This window comes from Pleurodeles waltl, chromosome 10, assembly GCF_031143425.1.
Source record: "Pleurodeles waltl isolate 20211129_DDA chromosome 10, aPleWal1.hap1.20221129, whole genome shotgun sequence".
Classification (NCBI taxonomy): domain Eukaryota; kingdom Metazoa; phylum Chordata; class Amphibia; order Caudata; family Salamandridae; genus Pleurodeles; species Pleurodeles waltl.
The window spans coordinates 130,649,085-130,671,989 of record NC_090449.1 but is presented as its reverse complement, the minus strand read 5'-3'; the positions used below and the strand labels follow the sequence as shown (position 1 = coordinate 130,671,989).

At 44.8% G+C, this 22,905-nt stretch overlaps 1 protein-coding gene across 1 annotated transcript in view; it reads right to left on the bottom strand.

The window, feature by feature from the left end:
- Nucleotides 1-22,905, bottom strand: part of LOC138261211 (cytochrome P450 3A21-like) — a 196,295-nt gene that overhangs the window by 56,950 nt on the left and 116,440 nt on the right. The window contains exons 8-9 of the mRNA XM_069209964.1: nt 17,603-17,730; nt 13,606-13,690 (exon numbers count right to left, since the gene is read on the bottom strand). Of these exons, the coding sequence (XP_069066065.1) occupies nt 13,606-13,690; nt 17,603-17,730 (213 nt within the window). The remainder of the gene's footprint in view (nt 1-13,605; nt 13,691-17,602; nt 17,731-22,905) is intronic.

Below are 22,905 nucleotides of genomic sequence, written 5' to 3'. Positions count from 1 at the left end.
AAGTTGAAACGTATAAAAAATGTATGGGAACTGTGATGCTATACATGAAAGGGACGGGGTGAGTGAGCATAGGGGTTGAGCCAAAGGCATGTCTAAAAAAACAAAATATTCTGTAACTTTTTTCAGTCTTTCACCTTAAGGTGAGTACAGTGTTTAATTTGAGCCAGTGGTTTCTGGTGCAGGGTGTAGTGTTGGGGGCCCTTGGCCCTCATGCTACTAAAGTAACTGACGCAGACACAGTAACTGGGTAGTAGGAACTGGCCCCTTTTATTGGTAGGGTCACCTGACTGGTGACGCCTGTGTTGGGTGGGTGTGGGGTATGCATGGAAGACCAGCCCTCAGCTGAGTGGCTGGCATAAACTCTAGAACATGTCCAGTAGGACACTACATCCCTCCCAAACTTTATTGAGGAACGAAACAACAAAGTTGAACTTGTGGGAGAGAAACAAAGACACAAAATATATACAGAGTCTCTACAGGCGGTCCGCCTGAGCTGTGGCAGGGAATAGGTGCAGCTGGGCACTCGGCTTCACAGCATGCCTCCGTTGTCCAGCCAGACTGCGCTGGACACGAACAGAAGTGCCGATGACATCCGGATACTTCAGTCGCTTGTCCACAAACTCACAGTTCGCTGGATATTGTCAGCCCGGTCCCACCTGGGCTCATGTTGTCAAAGCCTATTTACAGTTTCTGATGCGGGTGCATCTGGAGCAGTGGGGAGTCCACTGTACACAGTTTTGGACGGCATTCCGGCTCTGGAGATTGTCCACCTCCTAAGACTGCAGATGACGTGATGGTCTGGTCCACCTGAGAGTCCAGTGGCAGTCTTCCCTCTCGTGCCAGACCTCTTCAAACAGGAGTCTCCTCAAGGCCCTTTGGCGGGCTGCCACGAGACTGTGTGGACTGTGCCGGCCTATCGCAGGCCCAGCAAAGACGTCACAGAGGAACAGCCTACAGGACCACATCCAAGTCTGACATGGAGCCACAAGGGTGGTTGATGCAGGGTCAACTTGCTCGAGCCATCAGGATTCAGGTGCTCTGGCATAGTGTTCCTGATGCCTGACATGAAGCTGTCTCAGATGCATTGTCTCTCAGCGAGATTCCTCTCTCACAGGAATTCGTTGGAGGCCCTTGCCCCCGGATTGCCACAGGACTGCGTGGGCTGTGCAGGCCAACATAGGCCTCGCCAAAGGAGTCGCTCAGAACTCCCAACAGGGCGACGTCCAAGTCTTGTGCAACCCCAAGGGTGGATGGTCCAAATGATCTGGTCTGCTCTCACCGGCAGGTGTCTGTTTCACGGGGCTCATGGTAGGTGTTCAGATGGTAAGTTTCTACATTGCCAGACATGCCTTGTCAGCATTGGTTCTTGTTACTGACTCTGGCTCCAGTCGGGTGGTGCTCTGCTCCCTCAGTGTTTGGGCGATGCACCTCATCATCATGATGATGACGTTTTTCATCCTTCTGCAGATCAAACAGGTGGCGGCATCTTCGTCGGCAGAAGGATCACTTGATGGATATCGTGGCCACTGGCGGCTCTTGTGTGGCCTGTGCAGTTGGTGACAGGGATGCCATCGCAGCCAAGCAGCCGGTGACAAGTGACAGGACGTCCGCACTGAGAAGCGTGGGGGTCCACCCGCGTAGCTGTCTTCAGTGACGTCTGCTCACCCCAGTGACTGTCTTGTGCTGATGCTCGCACAAGTCCTCAGTTGTGTCACTCTACTTCCTTCCGCTTGCACACCTGTGATGGATTCGATCTGTGGTTCGACCAGTCTGTCACACTCCTCTCTTCTTCTCCTCATTTCTTGTGGCATCGTGCCACGCTCTCTTCTCCTTTTTCTCCTTGGTGTGGCGTCGTGCCACAGGTTGCATGGTGCGTCACATGGACTTTCTGCTGCACCTCTTCCGGTGCATCTTGCTCTTTATTCTTGATGTGGCGACGTGCCACAGGTCGCATGCTGCGTCACATGGACCTATCACTGCACCCCCGCTGGTGCATCTTGCTCAGTCGCAGCCTCTTGCAGGCTGAGTCCTGCGGGTAGGACTTGATCCGCTCTTCTGGCAGACCTCTTCCGGTCTGGTCCGTTCCCAGATCCTCTTGGTGGACCGCTCCTTGGCAGGAGGGTCACCGTTCTCTTCCTCCATCTCTTCACTCAAGGACGCCACTCTTGCGCTTCGAGGATGCGCTGTTGCGGCACTCACTCCTGCCTCCATCTGTTTTGGCAGGGTCGGTCAGTTCTGATGACCTGCTCACTGATGGACCATCGATGGCCATCTTCTGTCCTTGTGTGGCAAACTGACATGGCCTCTTGTTCCGTGTACTACGTCACGCTCTTGGGTGCTCTCTCCATCTTTGCGGGCTTTGCCCGTGTCGTCACATTTCTGGCGCAGCTCTCTGCGCACCTGTGACATTGTCTCTTTTTTTTCACTTCTGGGTGTCCTTTGCCGATGCCTGTCGTGTCCATTTCGTGTCTTGCGGTGATGTCCATCACTGCAGGGGACCTGTGATGTTCCTGCAGTGGCGGCGGACGGCTGCCAGGGGCTGCACATGCCATGCGTGCTCTCCTTGTGCCTCACGTGGCACTTAAGTCCATTCCTCACTGTTGCAGCTTGGCTGGGACAGCTGCAGTCTTCTCCTTCCCTGTGCAGCGTTGTACGCGTGGCCTCCATCTTCTGCGCTGTTTCCGTCTTCTGCGCCGTTTCCGTCCATGGGCGAGCTGTTGGTCTGACACAGTCACTCTCTGGGGTGTTGCTGTAGACTTTTCTTCAACACAGCTTGTTTTACTGTTAATGCAGAAACAAGGGTGCAGTACCTACTTTGGTCACTAGATGCCACTGTTGCACTTATTTCTAGCTGGAAGACAGTATTTCTTCCTCTCGTGCCTCGTTTGTTGAAGGCAGACACCGGAGAGAAGCCATGCGGCAGGGAGGAGGAGTTCCACAGGCTGGAGGGGGATCTGGAGGGGGATGCAGGAGCTGCAGGTAAGTGCACTTCTTTTTTTGTCCCACTTTTCTCTCTCCTTTTCTTCTTTCTTTATTTTTTCATTCTTTTTTTTTCACATGACAAATACACAGCCTTGTGGGAGGAGGCACACTGCCGTTCGGGAGGGCTCTGGACGCTTCATAAGTTCTTTTCCGGTGCATGGCAGCACCTTCAGTTTATTTTCTCTCTTCACGCGGCCGCAGCAGCCTTATTTTACACTGCAGGATGGTCTCCTGAAATTTCATTTGGAAAGGGGGGGGCAGCCTGGGCAATTTCCTTTTACTTCGGTGCGTGTCTGCACTCACGCACTTTCCTTCTTTCTTTTGTCCGCGGCAGCCTTCCTTGACGCTGAGGGCTGTGTTGCTGGCATTTCTGGGGTGGGGGCGGCCCTGGGCATTTCTTCTTTTGTCTTTGTGGTGCGTGGCAGCACCATTTTCTCCTCATGCGCGGCCGCAGCAGCATGTCACATGCTGCAGACCGCATTACCTTCTTGGGGGCGGTGCGGGCGGCCCCCAGCCAATGCTTAGTGCCCTTTTCAGTACTTCACGGTGCGCGACAGCACTGTATGCGCACATTATGCGCGGCCCCAGCAGACTTCCCACACGCTGCGGGCCACACTTCAATCGACACGGGGGTCTCTGGGCATTTTTCGCACAACTCTTCTTTGGTGCATCAAGCACGGCTGCAGCAGCCTTCACTGATGCTGCAGGCCGTTTTACTGTGCCGCCCGGACTCCCTTACCCCAGCGGAAGAACAGGGACGGCATGCAGCAGTCTATTACCCCCTTTTCCTGTCTCACGCCGTCGTGGTGCCATGCTGGCACCTCCGGGGCTTACCTCAAGCCAGATGGATCAGCGGACACATCTTCCGACCCCTCATGTGTTATTGGGGTCTCGGCAGGCCGGCAACTGCAGGGGCCTATAGGCTTCATTGCGCACCGTCCTTCAGAGTAGCCGTTGCGTTTCCTTGCGCTGGCACAGGGGTCCTTGTTCTCCACTTACATTTCCCCCCCAGGGAGCAATGGTGAGTTTGCTGCCAGCACTCTCGTGGGGGTAGACCCACTCATCGCCAACGTAGTGTTGGGGGCCCTAGGCCCTCATGCTACTAAAGTAACTGACGCAGACACAGTAGCTGGGTAGTAGGAACTTGCCACGGGCACGTGCGCCTGGCCCCTTTTATTGGCAGGGTCACCTGTTTGGTGACGCATGTGTTGGGTGGGTGTGGGGTATGCATGGAAGACCAGACCTCAGCCGAGTGGCTGGCATAAACACTAGAACGTGTTCAGCAGGACACTACACGGGGTACCAGCACTTATTTTTGAGGGCCGGCACTTATTTTTCTGCCTCAACAAAAGACAGAAATGGCAAAGACGTAGGAAAAAAAGAAAAACAAAAAAAGTGTCACAAAGGGAGAAAGCAGACAGCTGCAAGAGTGAGCTGAAGGCGTAGGGAGTGGCTGTAAATGGATTAAAGAGGCCCAAAATGGCTTCAGGATTATACTGCCTGGGTTTCCGTGCTTGCAAATTTAATTGCAGCAGCCGCGTTTTTCATAGGAGAACTTTGGACACTAGTACATTTTTATTTACAAATGAAGCACTGGGTAAGTACATACAAAATATGGCAAAGCATAAATGAAAAATAAATGCATGTTAAGTTAATCAATGGGAAATGCACCTTCATACATTATGAAACCTCTGTTTGTCAATGCGCCGCAGAGGTCTGTTTCTGTAACCAGAGAGCCACAGACTTGAATCTTGGTTGGTGCAGTGGGGAATAGTGACTTGTGTATGTTAGTGCTACGAGGTCCCAGTCTGTGACAGAAAGCAATGTAAATATGTGTAATTATTTTAAACTTTCGTTACACAAAGTATAAGATAGAATGCTACAAAATGCACAAAAAGTTTTAAGATAAAAAAGTGCTTCCAAAATGTAGATGTTAGTAATACCCAGACTGCACAGAGTGCAATGTTATCTTAATTGTCCTTTAAAATCACACACTTAACAAGTCAGCTGGTAACTCCCTTGCAGTACCACTGAAAAAGAATACATGTGTGTCATCAAGAATCTTGAAGTAATTCCATCAATTAAAGCCAATACTGCCTTCCAATCACCCTTTACATGTGCAGATTGAACAGCACGTCACAATTACACTTCTTTCAGGCAAGCAGGCACCCTGGCAAGAAGGTTTGTTTAGCTGTCTGCCTCTCCCTGAGTTTCACAGCACAGGAGGCTCCCTGCCTTACACTGCAGATGAAGCATTTCAACTCTCAGGAATTAACCGTCCCGGTTGTCTTTTCACAAAAAAGTAGGGGAATTGATTTTCTTAAAGTAAAAATAAACGCGTCATGCCACTGAGATCCAGCCTTGCATGCCTTGTTTTAAATAGTTGACAATCGTTTCTTTTGCAGCTGAGATAGTCTTCTCTTCTATCCAGTCACAGATGGCTGACCCGTCTGAGAAGAGGGCACAGCCCACATGTGTCACCTTCAATTTCACCTAGGTTAACAGCATGTAGCAATTTGCACTTTGCAGAGCTTCCTTTCCATTTCCATGATATACTGCCTTTGTGCTTAGAAATAAAGAACAATCGCATCATCCACTCTGAAGGGATTGTGTGCCTCGTAAGCAGGCATTCTGCAGGATAGTATCCTGATAGTTCAATGAACGGGTCTGTGAGGGGTCACCTGATGGGAGCAGCAGGACCATTGCCTTATGAACATTCTCAATCACAAAGAATTTAAAGAGGCCCTAAGACATTGCCATAGGCAGCTTTGTCCCAACCCTCTGCATGCTCGAGCCCAGCTACTCCAATGGTACTTCTGCATGCTCTCCCTTGAGTATTTTCTGCCTGAAATTCTAAGTAACATACACCTTCCAGTAACTCTGCCCTATTTTTGCCCATTTCAGAAATTTCAGGCTTCTTCACGGCAATGTCTATCACATTAACAACTTTCTTTGGTCGGACCTCAGTAGCCTTCCATCTATGACTGCTGTGTTGATTTTGATACAAGTACAGTTTGCAATTCTTGCACTGTTCGTAATATGCTATCAAGACCATCTGTCGGTTCAGAGAATGCATACCCTGTATCTCAGCTTCTGCTATTAGATCTCCTTTCACAATGGACTCAGACATCAGTGATACCACTACCAAGGTTTGCTTTGTGCTCTTGAGTTTGATCACTGTTCCAAGCACCAGTTGTTTATTATATGTTGTAGTACCTGGAAAACCCCCTAGTTACAGCTGTTAGCACTTCGAAATATTTATTAGTGGTTACAGTGAGTCACATTAGTGGCTACAGTATGGGTCGCAAATCTATTGCCATACAACTTACCTTACTTCTTGGTCACTGTGTTCATCTTACAATCCCCCAAATGTTTCACGTGACAAAGTCCCTTGTGTGGGTGAGAGAAACACCCTTCTTTACTGCTCACCAGTGCTCGTCTGTCCCATGATGTGGAGAAACACCACCTTACATCTCCATGGCCACACTGAATCGCTGTCAGTCGTTGAATACCGCCACCATGTGAAGTCCCACAGACAAGCAGCTGCCTCCACTTTCACCAATTGACTGCACTGGGTGATTCCACCCTTCTAGGTTGATACACCAGTGGGCTCACACATCTTTAATGCAACCAGGGCATCCCCCACTGAACACCGGTGTGTGTGTGTTTGTGTGTATATATATATTTATATACACAGACATACTGCTCAGTGTCCGCCACCTCCTGGGGGCTGAACATATTATGTATGCAGGGTCCAACCGGCCCCCCGCAGCCACGGGGACCAACTGCCTCTCCGGGATCATCTGTCCTTTTAATGTGGGGGGGGGGCGCACGGCCTTCCCTGTGCCCCAAGGACTGCCACCCCCCCCCGGGGCGATACATAACATATGTGCGAGGTCCATGCCACCCCTTGCACAGCGGGGACCGCCACTTCCCCAGGGCATTATTCCAATTCAATTCTAGGGGGCCGTGCGCCCCCTCCACAGCCTTTGGGACCACCACCTCCCTGGGGCAATTCATAAAATAAGTGTGTGGGGGCTGCTCAGACCCCCGTACACTGGGGACTGCTACCTCCCCAGGGCATTATTCCAATTCAATGCGGGAAGCTGACCGCTCCCCCACCCACCTACAGCCCTGAGGACCACTACCTTCCCGGAGATTCAATTTAATTCTATGCGGGAGGACGTGCAGCCCTATGCAGGGGACAGCAGGACCCCCCACAGCCCTAGGGACCACCAGGTCCCCCCGGCAAACACTGAAAAATAGAAAGGGGGTATGTTTCCGACCCCCACAGTTTAGGGACCACCGCCTCCCCAGGGCTCGTTTCAATGGAGTGGGGCCGCGCATACCCCTTCATGGAGCCACTGATGGCCCTGGGAACAGCCACCTCCCAGGGTCTGCTCCTGCTATGTCCCGGGGTGCCCACCCCTGTCTTTGTATGATCACACTATACTGTTGCTAGACAAGTTACAATTTTGTCAGGACAATAACTATTTTTTGTTTGAAGATCAGTAATTCAAACAACTCTCTGGGACTGCAATGGGAAGTCGCTTTGTGCCTAGTTATGCCTGTATGTTTATGGGGTGTTAGGAGTCACAACATATATGGACTGATGCCAATGAAATGTGGACCTGTCACATTGCCTTATGGCCAAGGTACATCAATGATATTTTCATGATTTTGTATGGTTCACAAGCGAAACTGAATGCTTTCCTTGCCTGGATTGCAGACAATAATTTGAACCCCAGGTTCACTAATAAGACACATAGGCCCTCATTACTACTTCAGCAGACTTTGTCAAAGATCGCCGAAGCTGCGGGGGCCAGTATACCAACAGAGCTGGTGGTATATCCGGCTCCCTTTTTCGACTTTTCCGCTGGTAACAGAGGAAAAGTCATATCAACATTGCAGCTGGCTCGTAATAGAGTCGGCGGCAATGCTGATGTGCAGCGAGTGCAGTAGCACCCGTCGCGCATTTCACTGCCCGAAATTCAGGCAGTGAAATGCGTGATGGGGCAGTGCCTAGCGGCCCCTGCACTGCCCATGCCGAGTGCATAGGCAGTGCAAGGGCCCCCCAGGAGCACCCCGAGTTCCCCTTACCGCCAGCCTTTCCATGGCAAATGCTTGCACCGCTGCCCTGGGGATTATGACGGCCAGGCGGAAGCCTGGCAGTATAGTGGAGGGGCCAGCGGTATGGCCGTGGCTATTGCGCCACGGTCATAATAGCTGGCGGAACACCACCAGCCTGTTAGTGCTGTTACCGCCATCTTACCGCCAGCCGCCAGGGTCGTAATGAGGCCCATAATGCTAAAATGGAGTTTTGGGATGTACGTTTCACTGTAGAGAGAAGAAATATACAAACTAGCAACTTTAGGAAGGCTACTGCAGGCAGTAGTATTCTACACACCAATAGCCACCACCCCCTAGGCTTAAATCGAGCATTCCCTATGGGGAATTGCATAGAGTAAAGAGAAACTGTAGCATTGTCAAGGCCTTTGAGACTGAGATAGGAAATATGATAGGTAGAGTGCGGGGTTACCCCAATAAAGTCATCAAGGCAGCCTGTGATAAGGGGGCAGGTGTTAAAAGGGACGGTTTATTAATACCTAGGCCAAAAAAGAAAGTTGATAATAAAGTGAGACTGATTACGAAATTCAGCGGTGAGTCTCATGCTATCAGTTAGATCATAAGGAGACACTGGTACCTGATAAGGTCAGACTGAATCATAAGGTCTATGATACGCCCCCATCCTGAGATCACCTATAGAATTAGTGAGTCTTTAAAGGATATACTGGTTCACAGCTATCAGACAGAGAGACAGAACACACTGGGATCTTGGTTGAGAGAGAAACCAGGTTCCGTTAAATGTGGTAAATGCAAAGCCTGTGCTCATAGTTCTAACAAGAAGGTGTACATGCTTCCAACATGGAGAGAGGTAAAAATTAGAAAATGCATAAATTGCAATAGTGATTTTGTTGTGTATGTCTTGGTGTGCTCATGTGGCTTGCAGTATGTGGGGCACACAATCTTCCCGGTGAGGAAAAGGATCCATGAACATCTACGCGCCACAATCAACAAGAACTTAAGCTACCAGTGGCCAGACATTGCCTTCTTGTGCATGCATTTAATCCTGACGAGGTCTAATTTTTTGGCATTGACAGAGTCTTGACCAGTGCGAGATGAGGCTACAGGGAACGCAACTTGAGGAAGCTGGAATTTCAGTACATGATTCTACTTGGTACCAAGGACCTGGGGGCCTTAACCAGGATGAAGAACTTCATGTTCATATCGGTGACTGATGTATAATCTCAAAAGAATATGGATGAGGATCTATGACTGTGTTAAAATGCTATTCTGTTGACTGATAACTGGGTGACGGGTAACTGTCATTCCGCCCCTTGTGCAAACAATACTATTGATTTACATGTTGACCTGCTCTCAGATAATGGATGTTTGGTTGCATTTTTCCTTTTAATTGTTGGGGAAGGGTAAATATTTGGCCACTGGGGAGTTTTGCCACAAAATGTGTGTGTTTTTTCTTGTTCAGCCCTTTTGTACAACAACACTATAGCCTATTATGCTACTTGGTTTGCATATTATTTCATGAGATAGCCTTATAGGTATGTATGCATTTCATTTCTGATCTTTAAATACGAGGTTCAGTGGTTCTAGGAGACTGACCACTTGGCAATTGTTGGATATTGTTTTTAGTAAAGATGTATCAGAATGAATTTGGCCACTAGGCATTTGTGAATTTGCAAATATGTTCTAAGGCTGATTTATGCTCCACTGAATAAGTGAATTATGGTGCCCTGAAATTAATTGTAGCATTGCAGGCTTAACGCATCAGTTTGTTTTTGTGAATGTGTATTTCTTTTATATTTAGGACGATCAGATGAAACTCTCTGAATGATAATATGCACTAATGTTTGGTGAGTGATGGGCGCCAGAGGCTGAACACATATGGGGGAAAGTTTGTGTCTTTCCACTGTGTCTATATGTGTTGCAATGATGCTTTTTAAAGGGGGTGGGGCACAGTACAAGTTGGCTTTGAGAAAGACAATTTTGTCGAAATGCGTCAGCCAACATGAACAAATATTTTGGACTACAACCCTCTTGGAGTGCTGATGTTTCTGTGTTTTTAAAAGAATACAGACTATATGCGATATATAGTGGGTCCTGCACCCACGGCCTGCCACTGATCCTGTTTGGTGGATGCAGTCTGAGGAACTGTAGGGAGTCGGCATGTGATATACATATATATATATATATATATATTTCATATTTTCTCTCTCGCTTTCTCTCTCTCTCTATCTCTCTCTCTCTCCCTCCAGGTGCCGTGAGGTGCCCAACCCTCAACTTATAACACCACCGGCGCTCCACGTTAACTGCGTGACATGGCTTCATACCTGCCTCATGCTTCATTGTTTGGCCCAGCATGACTCACTCCATTAATGTTGCGGGTACCTTTCTGGAGCTTTCCTTGTATTTCCTCCCAGATCCCTGCTCTTTTCCTGCTCTGTGGGAGCCCCTACATTGATTTTACTTACACCTTGCTGTTGCTCAGCACGAGGTCACCCATCTCCTCTCACAGATAGCCAACTTTTACAAACATTTTGTAGGCTTTTATTGGCAGGGTTCTCAGTTTAAGCCATTCTCGTCTTGCCACCCATATGTATGCCCACCCCATTAAGTGTTACATTATCAAGTGTTGTGTCAAGCTCGCCATGCTGCATTATGTTATGGCATGCCGTGGTATGCCGAGTCATGATGTTCTATGTTGCACTGGGTTATAGTGTGTTGTGTTATGTTGTTTTATGTAGTGATATGCTGTTTGAGGTTAGTGTATGTTATTACATTCTTTATATGTTGAGGTGTTTTGTGCTGTGTTTTGTTGCTATCCTAGGGTGTGTTATGTTGTGACATGTTTTACTTTGCTATATTATGGTGTGTTGCCTCATACTGTGTCATTGAGTCAACCAAATAACTCCATAATAAAACAACTTTCTCTCTTACAAGCTACACATCATGTTGTATCTGCAGGCTAACAAAAGGTTTACCTGATGTCCTATTTCTTAAAACAAATAGCAACACAAATAAGGCAATTTAACCGTCCCCAAAATGACATGGTCAGCCTAAACAAGCAATGCAAAGCATGAAAACCACAGGAAGGCAAGTGGCTGTAGGGATCTGATCCAAAACCCACTCACTTTCTCTGTGCACTTCTTCTTATTCTATTTTTTTTAACATTTGGTGCATAAGGTCATTGTGACAACTAAAACTGTCCAGACCTAAACATGGTCCCTAACAGAGCCCACTTTGAAACCTGGATTCAAACTTGCCATCAACTAGAGATTTTAAATCTCGTCTAGAATGCATATACAATAAGATGGCTAGAGTTAGACTTTGGAACTCAAGCTCCAAAGAATTTAAGGATGAGACCACCATTAGTGCCTTCAAATCTCAGATGAAGGCCCCCTTGCCCTTATGCAACAACTGTTCTACTTTTACATTATCCGTAAATTGTATTCTTTTCCATTTTATTGGTGGTTGCCCTATTTTCACAAATGACTTGAATACTATGTGGTTTTGTTCTGTAAGTTTTCTTCAACCCATTGTCGTGTTCATTTAAGGTTGCAGCCTAACAAACAGCACAACTATCTGTTTGCTAAAGACATCTTGGGGACTTTCAGAAAGTTGACCTAGGCATGCATTGCAAACATTGAATGCCATTGACTTTTTGGTTTGCACCTTACTCTTTCTGGTTTTCCATTAGTTGGCTTTGTTTGCTTTAGGCTCTCCAGTTTTATTTTGTCCATCCCTGTGCCTTAACCATTTTGTTCTGTATTATTCTATGAACTCCCTTTCTGTTAACATGCCTTTAAATCATATTCTTATCTTGTCACATTAGCTGTGCATTCAAAGACTGAGATCAAATGTCAGGCACTATCTTCCAAGGGATCTTGTTTACTTTTTTTCCTCTTAAGTCAAAGTGAGAGGATTTATGTGACAATTTGCTGGATACAGGGGTAAGAAGGAGTTTTTTGTAGCACAAGACAACATTTAAATGAACTGTGTAAATATTTCAGAAAATAGCAGAATAATGAACACACAGATGAAGCACATTGTTATTTATGAAGTGTTTTCGAAACAAATACTTTAATATGATCATAACAAATCATTAAACTAGGTGATGCAATTTCCACACATTTTCCTCTGTGCATTGTATAGTTTTATTACTAGAACTGCATATCTGTGCAAATGTAATGGGCATTTCAGTTGAAAATGTAGTCTGTAATAGCAGTGTGCTACCATACCATGAATACTGCACTGTACGGCACTCCACTCCAGTCTGCACCACTTCACACCACTGCACTCTACTCTGCACCACTCCACTTTACACCACTCTACGCTACTTCACTCTTCACCACTCCACTCTATGCCACTTCACGCTATGCCTCTCTACTCTAGCTCGTACCAATCTATTCTATGCCAATGCATTTTTCACCACTCTACTCTACACCACTGCACCCTTTGCCACTGTAGTCTACACAACTCCAGTCTAGGCCAAACCATTTTACTCTACACAACTTCACTCTATACTACTGTTCTTTACACCACTCTGCAGCACTGCATTTTACTCTGTAACATTCAACTCTATACCCCTGCACTCTAAGCCAATCCATTGAACGCCACTATAATTTACTCTGCACCACTGCGCTCTACACCACTTTACTCTATGACATTCCACCCTATGCCACTCTACGCAACCTCACTCTACCCTGCACTACTACACTCTATGCCACTTCAATCTACTCTGAAACAATTTACTTTAAGCCACGGCACTCCTTGCCACTCTACTCCACTCTGCCCCACTGCCCTCTGCATCAATCAACTTTACACCACTCCACTCTGCACCACGGTACGCCACTCTACTCTATGCCACTGCTCTCTACATCAGCACTCTACGTCACTGCACTCTACATCACTGCACTCTGTGCCACTCTACTGTACTTTGTGCCACTCTGCTGTGTGCAATCAATTCTGTGCCACTGCACTCTGTGTCACTCCACTCCACTATGCACCACTCTAATCTGTGCCACTGCATTCTACAACGCTGCATTTTATGGCGCTGAATTCAATGCCACTGCACTCAATGCCAATGCACTCTTTTCCACTATAATCTGCAACACTCTATGCCAATGCACTCTAAACCAGTCCCCTCTACTCTATGCCACTGCACTATAAGCCATCCTACACAACTGCACACTTTGCCACTCCAAAACACACTTTCTACCACTCCACTCTGAAACACTTTGACAATCCACGCCATTCTCCTCTATGGCATTAACTTTGAGCCATGCTGAACAGCAGCCACACTGGTGAACAACATGGCCAAAACACATTGCAAAGTGAAAAGTTTTTGCATAGGCAAGACTTATTGGCTTTGCCAATGCATGTTCATGTTTTGAGCATATAAATTGTGCTTTGCATGATATTATGATATACATCATAAATATTTAAATAATTTAGAAAATACTCGACCTGCGAGTCCTGGCGATTTCCATCACTGATTTAGACTCTAAAACACACTTATTGATTAGGTAAATTCTAGGGTATTACCTTTGTACCCCTGGTCTTCGTCATTGGATGCTGGAATATTTTCTGACTGAGAATCAACCATTAGTTGCAAAAAATCAGCACGATTCTGAGAATAGTAGGAAAGAAACAAAGACAACTGAAAACATTCAAGTTAGGGATGCCCAAGGCAAATCAGTTAAAAAGATCTTATACAGATATTTACAGTCTCTAACAATGTAACTAGAAAGGAGTCTCAATCTTTAGCCTCATTTAGATTTTTATCTTATTACTAATCGCTCTTTCTTTCTTCTTCCATTCTCTCTTTAATTTCCTCTTCTGCTTCATTTTTCCCCTCCTTTTTAGACCTCTTTTGCCTTTTTTCCATCCTGCATTTCTTCCTTTCTTCCTTTATTTCTTTCATCCTCTTTTTCATTCTATAATTCCCCCTTCTTCCTTCCTTTTACTTCCCTCCAAATCTTCAGCCTATTTTCATTATTTTTTCTGTTTTACCTTTCATCTTTTCACCTTTCTTCCCTTTTTTCTTTTTCATCCTTTTTTCTTCTTCTTCCTTACATCCTCCATTTACAGCTTTCTCTTCCTTATTACAGTCCAACAACTTGACTTAGGACTGAATTATGTGTGAGTCTGTGTTTTCCCACTCCTAAGTAAACCCGTTTGCACAAGAGTCAGAGTTAAGCGTTGCGTGATATTTATCACATCCAGTAATACCCAAGACCCTGATTTATACTTTTTGGTGCAAAACTGCACCAACACAGTTTTGAAATAAAAAGTTTAGCACCGGCTTGCACCATTTCTGTGCACCAGCCGGGCACTATATGTATGGAATGTGCAAGCCGGTGCAAAGGGTAGGCTGGTGTGAAAAAAATGACGTTAGCTGGGTGGGGGTAGCAGTATGGAAGAAGGGGGTTTTGCACCAAAAAATGACGTTAGGAAGGTTAGAGTAAAAAATAAAATGACTCTAACATGCCTAGCGTCATTTTCTGACGCAAAACCATCCATACCACATGACTCCTGTCTTAGAAAAGACAGTAGTCATGCCCTCCACGGCAATGGCAGGCACAGGGGACCAGGGTCCCCTGGGCATGGCCATTGCACCCATGGCCATGTAGGGGGCCCCATTTCAGGACCCCCAATGACACTTTAAAAAAATATATATACTTACCTGTACTTACCTATACTTATCTGGGATGGGGTCCCCCCACCCTCCACTGTCCCTCTGGTGTTGGGGGTGTCCCTGGGGCTTGGGGAGGGCACCTGTGGGCTTATTCCATGGTGTCCACCATGGAAATAGGCCCACAGGTCCCCTAATGCCTGCCCTGACCCAGGCATTAAGAAATGGTGCACCATTTTTGAACCCCTCCTTCCCCGTGCATGATTTTTGCAAGGGAGGATAAATAAGGCGCTAGGGCCTTAGAGTCATTTTTTGCCTGGGAACGCCTACCTTGCATCTCACTGACACAAGGTAGTTTCCGTAGGCAAAAAATTACTTTAACACCAATATAGACATGTCTAGCGCCAAAATATAAATATGGAGTTAAGTTTGCGCCGGATTTGCGTTAAATAATTGACACAAATCCGGGGCAAACAGAGTATAAATATGCCCCCAAGTGCATTAAATATATCACCCTTTCCTAAAATGTTCAGCATGTCAAACCTTCCGGAACTTAATAGGGGAAAAGTGGACGGTACTTACTGTACTATGAGTATTTAGTGCTGTGAGAACTAAAAATGCATATTGTTCCACAGAAAGTTGTAAAAGATGCCATTCATTGTACCTCAGAGTATTGTTATTTGTGAGGTGCATTAAACGGAAGCCATTCCTCCAAAAAACTCAGACTCAGGGCCTCAGAATGTTAGTCTGCAGAGACAGCAAACACCTGCCTATCCTGTTATGCCACAAATTAACCAAAAGTAGTCACTACACCTCATTTACTTTCATACTTGATCTAGGTCTTCTTTCCTTCTTTTCCATCTCTCTTTGATTCTTTACATGTTCCCTTTCTTCCCCCCATTTCTTTCTTGCTTCTTTTGTCCTCCTTCCCGCCTTTAATTTTTTCTTCCTTTGATTTTGCTTATTTCCCGGCCCTCCTTCTCACATTCATTTATTTTTCTTCCTTTTCCAGTCTTTCTTTCTCGCCCTTGTCTCCTTTTCACTTGATCTTTTATTTTTCCCTTTGATTCAATCACGTTCTTCTCTCATCCCTTTTTCATGCTGCCTTCATTTTATGCTTCTTTCAACCACTTCTTCAATTCTACCTTCTCTTTACCCCTTCCTTCTTTCATTAATTCTTTCCTTCCTTTTTCTCTCTTTTTCCATCCCCATTCATGCCTTCATTGCTTTTTTCCTTGTTCTTTATTTTTTCTTCCTTTCTTTTTCCTTTTCTTTCTTATTTTCTTTCACCCTTTTCCTTCTATTCCATTTTAATTTACTTTCATTTTCTTGGTAACTGTTTTCTTTGCTTCTTTAGTTTTATTTGCATTTACATTTTTTTAATTTCTCTTCCTTTCTCTCTGTCACCGAATTTGCCTATGTTACCGCACGTACTAACCGTTTTTATGTGATATTTATGAGCTCTTCTGATCTTAATGGAAGGGACCCACAAACTAGTCTGAAGATTTTAGCAAAACCCAGATCTGCGAGAGACCCAGCTGCATGGAAGGGTCACCCACTACACCATCTTTGCCAAGTGTGACACTGGACAGATTACATCGATTTTACTTTCCCCTCTTAACTTTGATCTGTGACTCAAAGGTCATAACATCATAGCAGAAGCTAATAAGCGACACGCTACTAAAGAAAGAAAATACCTTGACAGTTCCACGGCGAGGGATCCAAAGAGTGGTGAAGTAACCAAACATATTTAGAAGTCAAAGCATGATAAACATAGCAAAGACAAATGAGTCAGGAACTGATGAAAGGAGAGTGCGAAATACAGAAGGCTAAACGAATGCAAAGGAGAACCAAAATTTGAAAAAAGAGAAAAAAATACGAAAGAATGAGGCAAACACTACACAGAGGACCATCAGACCTTCCTAGTAAATAACGGAATTGCATCCTTCCATCACTTATGATTATGATTCAAAGAGGGGGCTATCTTATTTTTCTGGGTACTCCATTGTCTGCATCTCACGTCCGCCGACCTTCACCCCACCGATCTCCTAGCTGACAAAGCAGGCCTTCTTTTGTATGCACCTTAATCGAAAAGCTTCTCTACTAGGAAACATTGATTTGAAAATGTGTTGATTCGATTAACTTTTTCTTCCATATTTTTCGTACTTTGGTCAATCAGCAAGAAGTATACCTCTAAGAGCTGGACTTTCAGCACTAGAACAAGGAAAAGAACCTGTAAAACTGAACACCATCTAAACAGTGAAGCCATTAATATGACCTGGCGGTTGACGGACTGGGTTCAGAGACTGGAATCTGCAATCCTGTTAATAAAGGCACACCATGATGTTTTTTCGTTCGTCATTGGAACTGGGTGGAGGCATTTTTTGCACTAGGTAGAATCGTACACAGACATTCCATCTTCAAGATATGGTTGATTGTCACATGTATATTTCTATTCCTTTTTTAGGTCCAGCGCGAAAGGGCTCTGACGTGTTCTAATCTCCGTGGACTTGTAACCACGCCCATCACTATTACTCATTCATGGGCTTGCCCTTCAAAAATCCTTTGCTATCATTGGTAAATACTTTATGTTTGTCCCTCCTTGGGGTGGTTTTGTTACCGCCTTAGCCATCAACCCTGTTACATAGATAATTGCATATTTGCTGATACGTTTAACTGCAAGCTAACTTTATTTATTTTTTTCCTTTTGTGTCTTTCCTTTGCGCTCATGTTCATGGCCGTGGTGCTTTGAATCAGCTCGCTTATGTCAACTGTTTTACTTTTCATTTTCAATTTATGTGGCAAGAAAAGTACAGCTAGGAATTTGCAACGCTAATAACTCTAACTCGAGCAAATGTGAGACCCATTGCAGTGCAAATGCTTGTTCTGATATCGGGTTGCACTCACCTCATGATTGCCTTTGTTCCTCTTCTCCTTGAAGCTCTTGACAGCACTTGTAAAAAACTGCAACACGTCATTAGGAAATATGCAGAAATTAAATTTTTCCAGAACAGAAATGAGGTATGGAAATAAAACTGTAAAGAAAAAAATAATGGATGGTAATTTTCCTACGGAATCACATGGGCGAAACAAGACTGTAATATAATAATTATCAGATGAGTCTTACCTGAACATAAAAAAATCATTAGAAATTGTGGGAACATGTAAAACATGTTGAATGGAGCCTGTAAGGATGTAGAAGGATTGACTGGGAGTCAAACGTAGCCAAACGACCTTTTACTTTATTGTGAGAAGCAAATCTACATTACTTCTCCAGCCACTTCTTTGAAATAATGTATACTATAACAATAATAATGCATTACTAATATTTTTATTTGTTGTTTGACTTTCTTTTGTATTAGGAAAATTCAATAAAGAAATTTTAATACTAATGAGTGTTAGACTTTTCGTCCTTGGCGTGGTCTCCCTTAACTTTTTGCCTCTGTTCCCGAGGTTGTAGATGTGTGCTGGACTCTGATTTTACTGTTTTTGTTACTCTGGGCACTTTACCCCTGCTAACCAGTGCTAAAGTGCAAGTGCTCCTGTTTAAAATGTGTACGTAATTGGTTCTCCATGATTGGCATATTTGTTTTACTGTTAAGTCCCTAGTAAAGTGCACTAGAGGTGCCCAGGGCCTGTAAATCAAATGTTACTAGTGGGCCTGCAGCACTGGTTGTGCCACCCACACAAGTAACCCTGTAATCATGTCTCAGACCTGTCACTGCAGTGTCTGTGTGTGTATTTTTACACTGTAAATTCGACTTGGCAAGTGTACCCCTTGCCAGGCCTAAACCTTCAATTTTCTTACATGTAAGGCACCCCTAAGTTAGACCCTAGGTAGCCCCAAGGGCAGGGTGCAGTGTATGGATAAGGTAGGACATATAGTAATGTGGTTTATATGTCCTGACAGTGAAATACTGCCAACTTTGTTTTCCACTGTTGCAAGGTCTGTCTCTCTCATAGGATAACATAGGGGATACCTTTAAATATGATTAAAGTGTAGATTCCCCTAGAGAGTGGATGGATATCTGGAGTTTGGGGTCCCTGAACTCACAATTTAAAAATACATCTTTTAGTAAATTTTATTTTAAGATTGTGCGTTTGAAAATGCCACTTTTAGAAAGTGAGCATTTTCTTGCTTAAACCATTCTGTGACTCTGCCGTGTTTGTGGATTCCCTGTCTGGGTCAGTTGACAGTTGGGTTGTTTTTCACCTCGCACTAGACAGTGACACAAAGGGAGCTGGGGTGTAACCTGCATTTCCCGATTAGCCATCTCTGCTAGGAGGGAGGGGTGGAGTGGTCACTCTCATCTGAAAGGACTGTGCCTGTGTCTGACAATGCAGACTCCAACCCCCTGGTGTGTGTCTGAGGCCTTGCCTGGGCAAGGCAGGATTTCACAAGTAGGTGTGAGTCCCCTTTGAAGAAAGGTGACTTCAAAGACTAAAATGGGTATAAGAAGGGCACCCAAAATTACAGACTCGAGAAACACTTCTGGAACCAAGAGGGACCTCTGCCTGGAGAAGAGCTGATGGCTGAGGAAGAAGTGCTGCCCTGCCTGTGACTGTGCTTTGTGGAGCTTTCCTGCAGTGCTGCTTCTGCCAGAGTAAGAGGGCAAAGACTGGACTTTGTGTGCCTTCCATCTTGTGAAGAAATCTCCAAGGGCTTGATTCAGAACTTGCCTCCTGTTGTTTGAAGTCTCAGGGACAGCAAAAACTTCTCTCTGCCAGCACCTGGAGTCTCTGGAGAGACTCCTGCCCTGACAAGTGGTGCCCTATCCAGTCCCTGGGCCCTTGAACGGAAAGCTGGTGGAAACCCAAGGAAATCGGCTTCGGACGACTCCGGACCGACGCCGCTGCTGAATCCGGTAACGCCGCCTGCACCCAACGCCGTGACCTTCGCTGGAACGCGACGCTCTTCGCAGGCCCCACGCCGCTGCAATCCCGCTGAAGTCCGCGACTCCATGGAAGTCGCCGCACCACGTCGTGACCGACGCCGCACGAAGTGTACGGATTCAACGTTTCGCACAGACGCCGCGATCCCCGACTTCGCACATCGGCTTGTTTTCACTCTTCACCAAAGGTACTGTACTTGGTAGTCTACACGACTCCGTGTCCGGCGCCGCTGGTGTCGGCTTGTTGGGAACGACTCCGTCACGATGCCGTGTTAACATCTCATCGAAGCATTTTTGTTTCTAAGCGCTATTTTTGAGTTTAATCTCTAAGAATTCATAACTTGACTTGTGTATGTCGGATTTTTGTCGTTATGGTCTTGTTTTGTTTAGATAAATATTTCCTATTTTTATAAACTGGTGTTGTGTCAGTTTGTAGTGTTTTCATTAATTTACTGTGTGTGTTGGTACAAATACTGTAAACCTAGCGCTCTGAAGTTAAGCCTACTGCTCTGCCAAGCTACCAAGGGGGTAAGCAGGGGTTAGCTGAGGGTGATTCTCTTTTACCCTGACTAGAGTGAGGGTCCTTGCTTGAACAGGGGGTAACCTGACTGTCAACCAAAGACCCCATTTCTAACAATGAGAAATAAGGTTCACTCACAAACATAACAACTTAGACAATGCTCCTAGGATCTGGAAAGGCCTCAACCCCTTCCATGTATGACTTACACTTATCTTCAAATTCTAATTGAAAAATCATTTTAAATATGCCTCGTAGAAGGCATAGAGTTACATTACCACCCTTCTGTACACTATAACGATATTGCAACTCACCGAGGAGTATTGTGACCATACCGAAGAACAAAGCAGATTTCCTTTTCAGGGTAATGGAACTTCGATGTGTGAGCGAATGTCTAATGGAATCAGGGCACTTTTTGCTTGTTTCAATTAAACACTAACACAGTGTGGTCTGGTCCCAGATGTCTGATTGTCTAATGGAGCCTAGCGAGACACCAAACCCGTTAAACCTACACAGTAGTCTGTGTAACAAAACCTCCAAGCTAATATGGATGGTCGTGTTTTGTGGTAATAAAATGCCACACAGATTGTCACCCCTAGCAACCCCTAACCTGAGTACCGTTAAAACAACAGAGGACCCGGTGACCAGTTGCGACACCGCAAGTGTATTGTAGTTGCCAGAAAGACAGGATAAATCTGATTATATTCGCGGTTTTTAGTAAATGCAGTTTAAAGAGGCACTTCTTTCCAATTTAGACATCAAGGAAAGATGCCTCCACAGACACATCATATAAATATGGAATTGTATCTGAAAGTGGTTTCTCTGATGACTTCTTACATGACATCAGTGATCACATCACTCTTTAGTTGTAAAGAACTACAGTGTTCATATAACTAATGAGTACTGGGGCCCCAAAAAAATCAAAATGTAAGGAAGAAAAAAGCGATTGTGGTGTGAATGTGGGCACGCAGTGTGTAGGGTAAGTATCTCCCGAGATGGGTTATATGAGGTCATAAGCAGTGGAATGAGGTCAAAAGCAGGGCCACTGGAATTATGCGATTGTGCAACCACAGCGATTTTCGCATGAATATGGATATGCCATTTTTGCCGCATAATCCATCATCTGCCGCATAATCTGCAGATTGGAAGAAAAAAATAGTTCCTAGCTCAAACAGTTCAAAAGTTACTAAAAATACAGCAAGAGTGAAAGCCCCTTTGCAAAGCTGGACAGGTCACCTTTCTGTTGGTTATAGCTATATTTGGGTGTTAATCTGGTGCTAATGAGGTGCAACCAATCCCCAGAAAGATTTACCAAATTTTAAAATGATTACATAATGAAGTAATACCATTGACAAATGTGCCGCATTATGCTGCATAATTTGCCTTTTCTTGTCACAAAATGTAATCAATACTGCAGCATAATTTGATCCTCTCTTGCAGCATAATTCCAGTGGCCCTGGTCATAAGCAGTGCATAGCATAGAATATACTTCAAAACATATATTCTATGCTCTGCTCTTAGCCATAGAAATTCAACCAAAAAAAAACAAAAAACATTTTACAGGGACGTTATAGTTAGGTTCTGAATTCCAAAACCATAGAAATTCAGCAGTTATAGCTTGAAGTATTCCAAGTAACTTTAACTCGTGCCCTAAGGTAACTATAACTCACACCCTCGTCATGCACAGTTTTTTTGTCACAAATTTTACTGCAAATATTACATTGATATTATAAATTATGAAATCAAAGATGTCATCAGTGCCGTAACTTGGGAGGTATTAGCAGTACATGGCGAGGGTGCGATTTATAGTTACATTAGGGCATGAGTTATAGTTACTTGAGATAAATGTAACTATAACAGGTGAATTTCTATGGTTTGGTATGTTTAAAATGTGAGTCTAACTGTGAGGTCCCTGTAACTTTAGGTTTTTAAGAGAATTTCAATGTTTTTTGTAATTCTATTTCCCAACTATAGCGTCCATGTAACCTTTGATTATTTCAGTGGATTTCTATGTTTTTTTTGTTTTAACGTAAAGTAGTTTTTATTACTGTATATTACTCTAATCACTAGAGCACATGACTTTCGGCCGTTGGTGGCCTGACCTACTGCCAGATCCTGTGGCCAACCTTCTAAAACCACCCAACCTTGCGCAGTGCACAGTCGAAGGCCATGAGCGGCTTGTGTTTGGACTAACATGTAGTAATGGAAATTGCTATACGCTAATCCAGTCACTGCTGCGGCCAACCAACCTGACCGCATGAGAGAGAGAGAGAGCGAGGGAGAGAGAGAGATAGTTTTTTAGGCTTTGATGAATGTTATACTTCATTTTAAAATGAGATATTTCTGGACTAATTGAAAAGAAAAATGTATTTGTCAATTAACAAGAGTGAGATCACCTTTTAGTATGAGCCTTAAACTTTTGAAGTTTAAAAGAAATGAAAGCAGGGAAATTACCATGGACACACCTGGAGTAGACCCCTCTACGTTCAGTGCAAGGGTCTATGTCCTTAACCTTTAGGCCATAGGTGACTCCTTAATGTGATGCTTTCAGACATACCTACGACAGTCAACCCATGCATGTGATTGGAAAGCAATGTGAATGTTCAATCACTAGGAAGGTTTAACAGTTAAAACACCAGTAAGTAAACAAACACACTGCCGAGCGATACTAGGATTTGAACCTTTAGCCTCCTGAGTGACACCACAAGGCCATCACATTAGGCAAGAAGTGACTCTTTTCAGCTCTGCATCCAAACGTAACTATAACATTCGTACCAAACATCTTGCTAGTCTTACTCTTT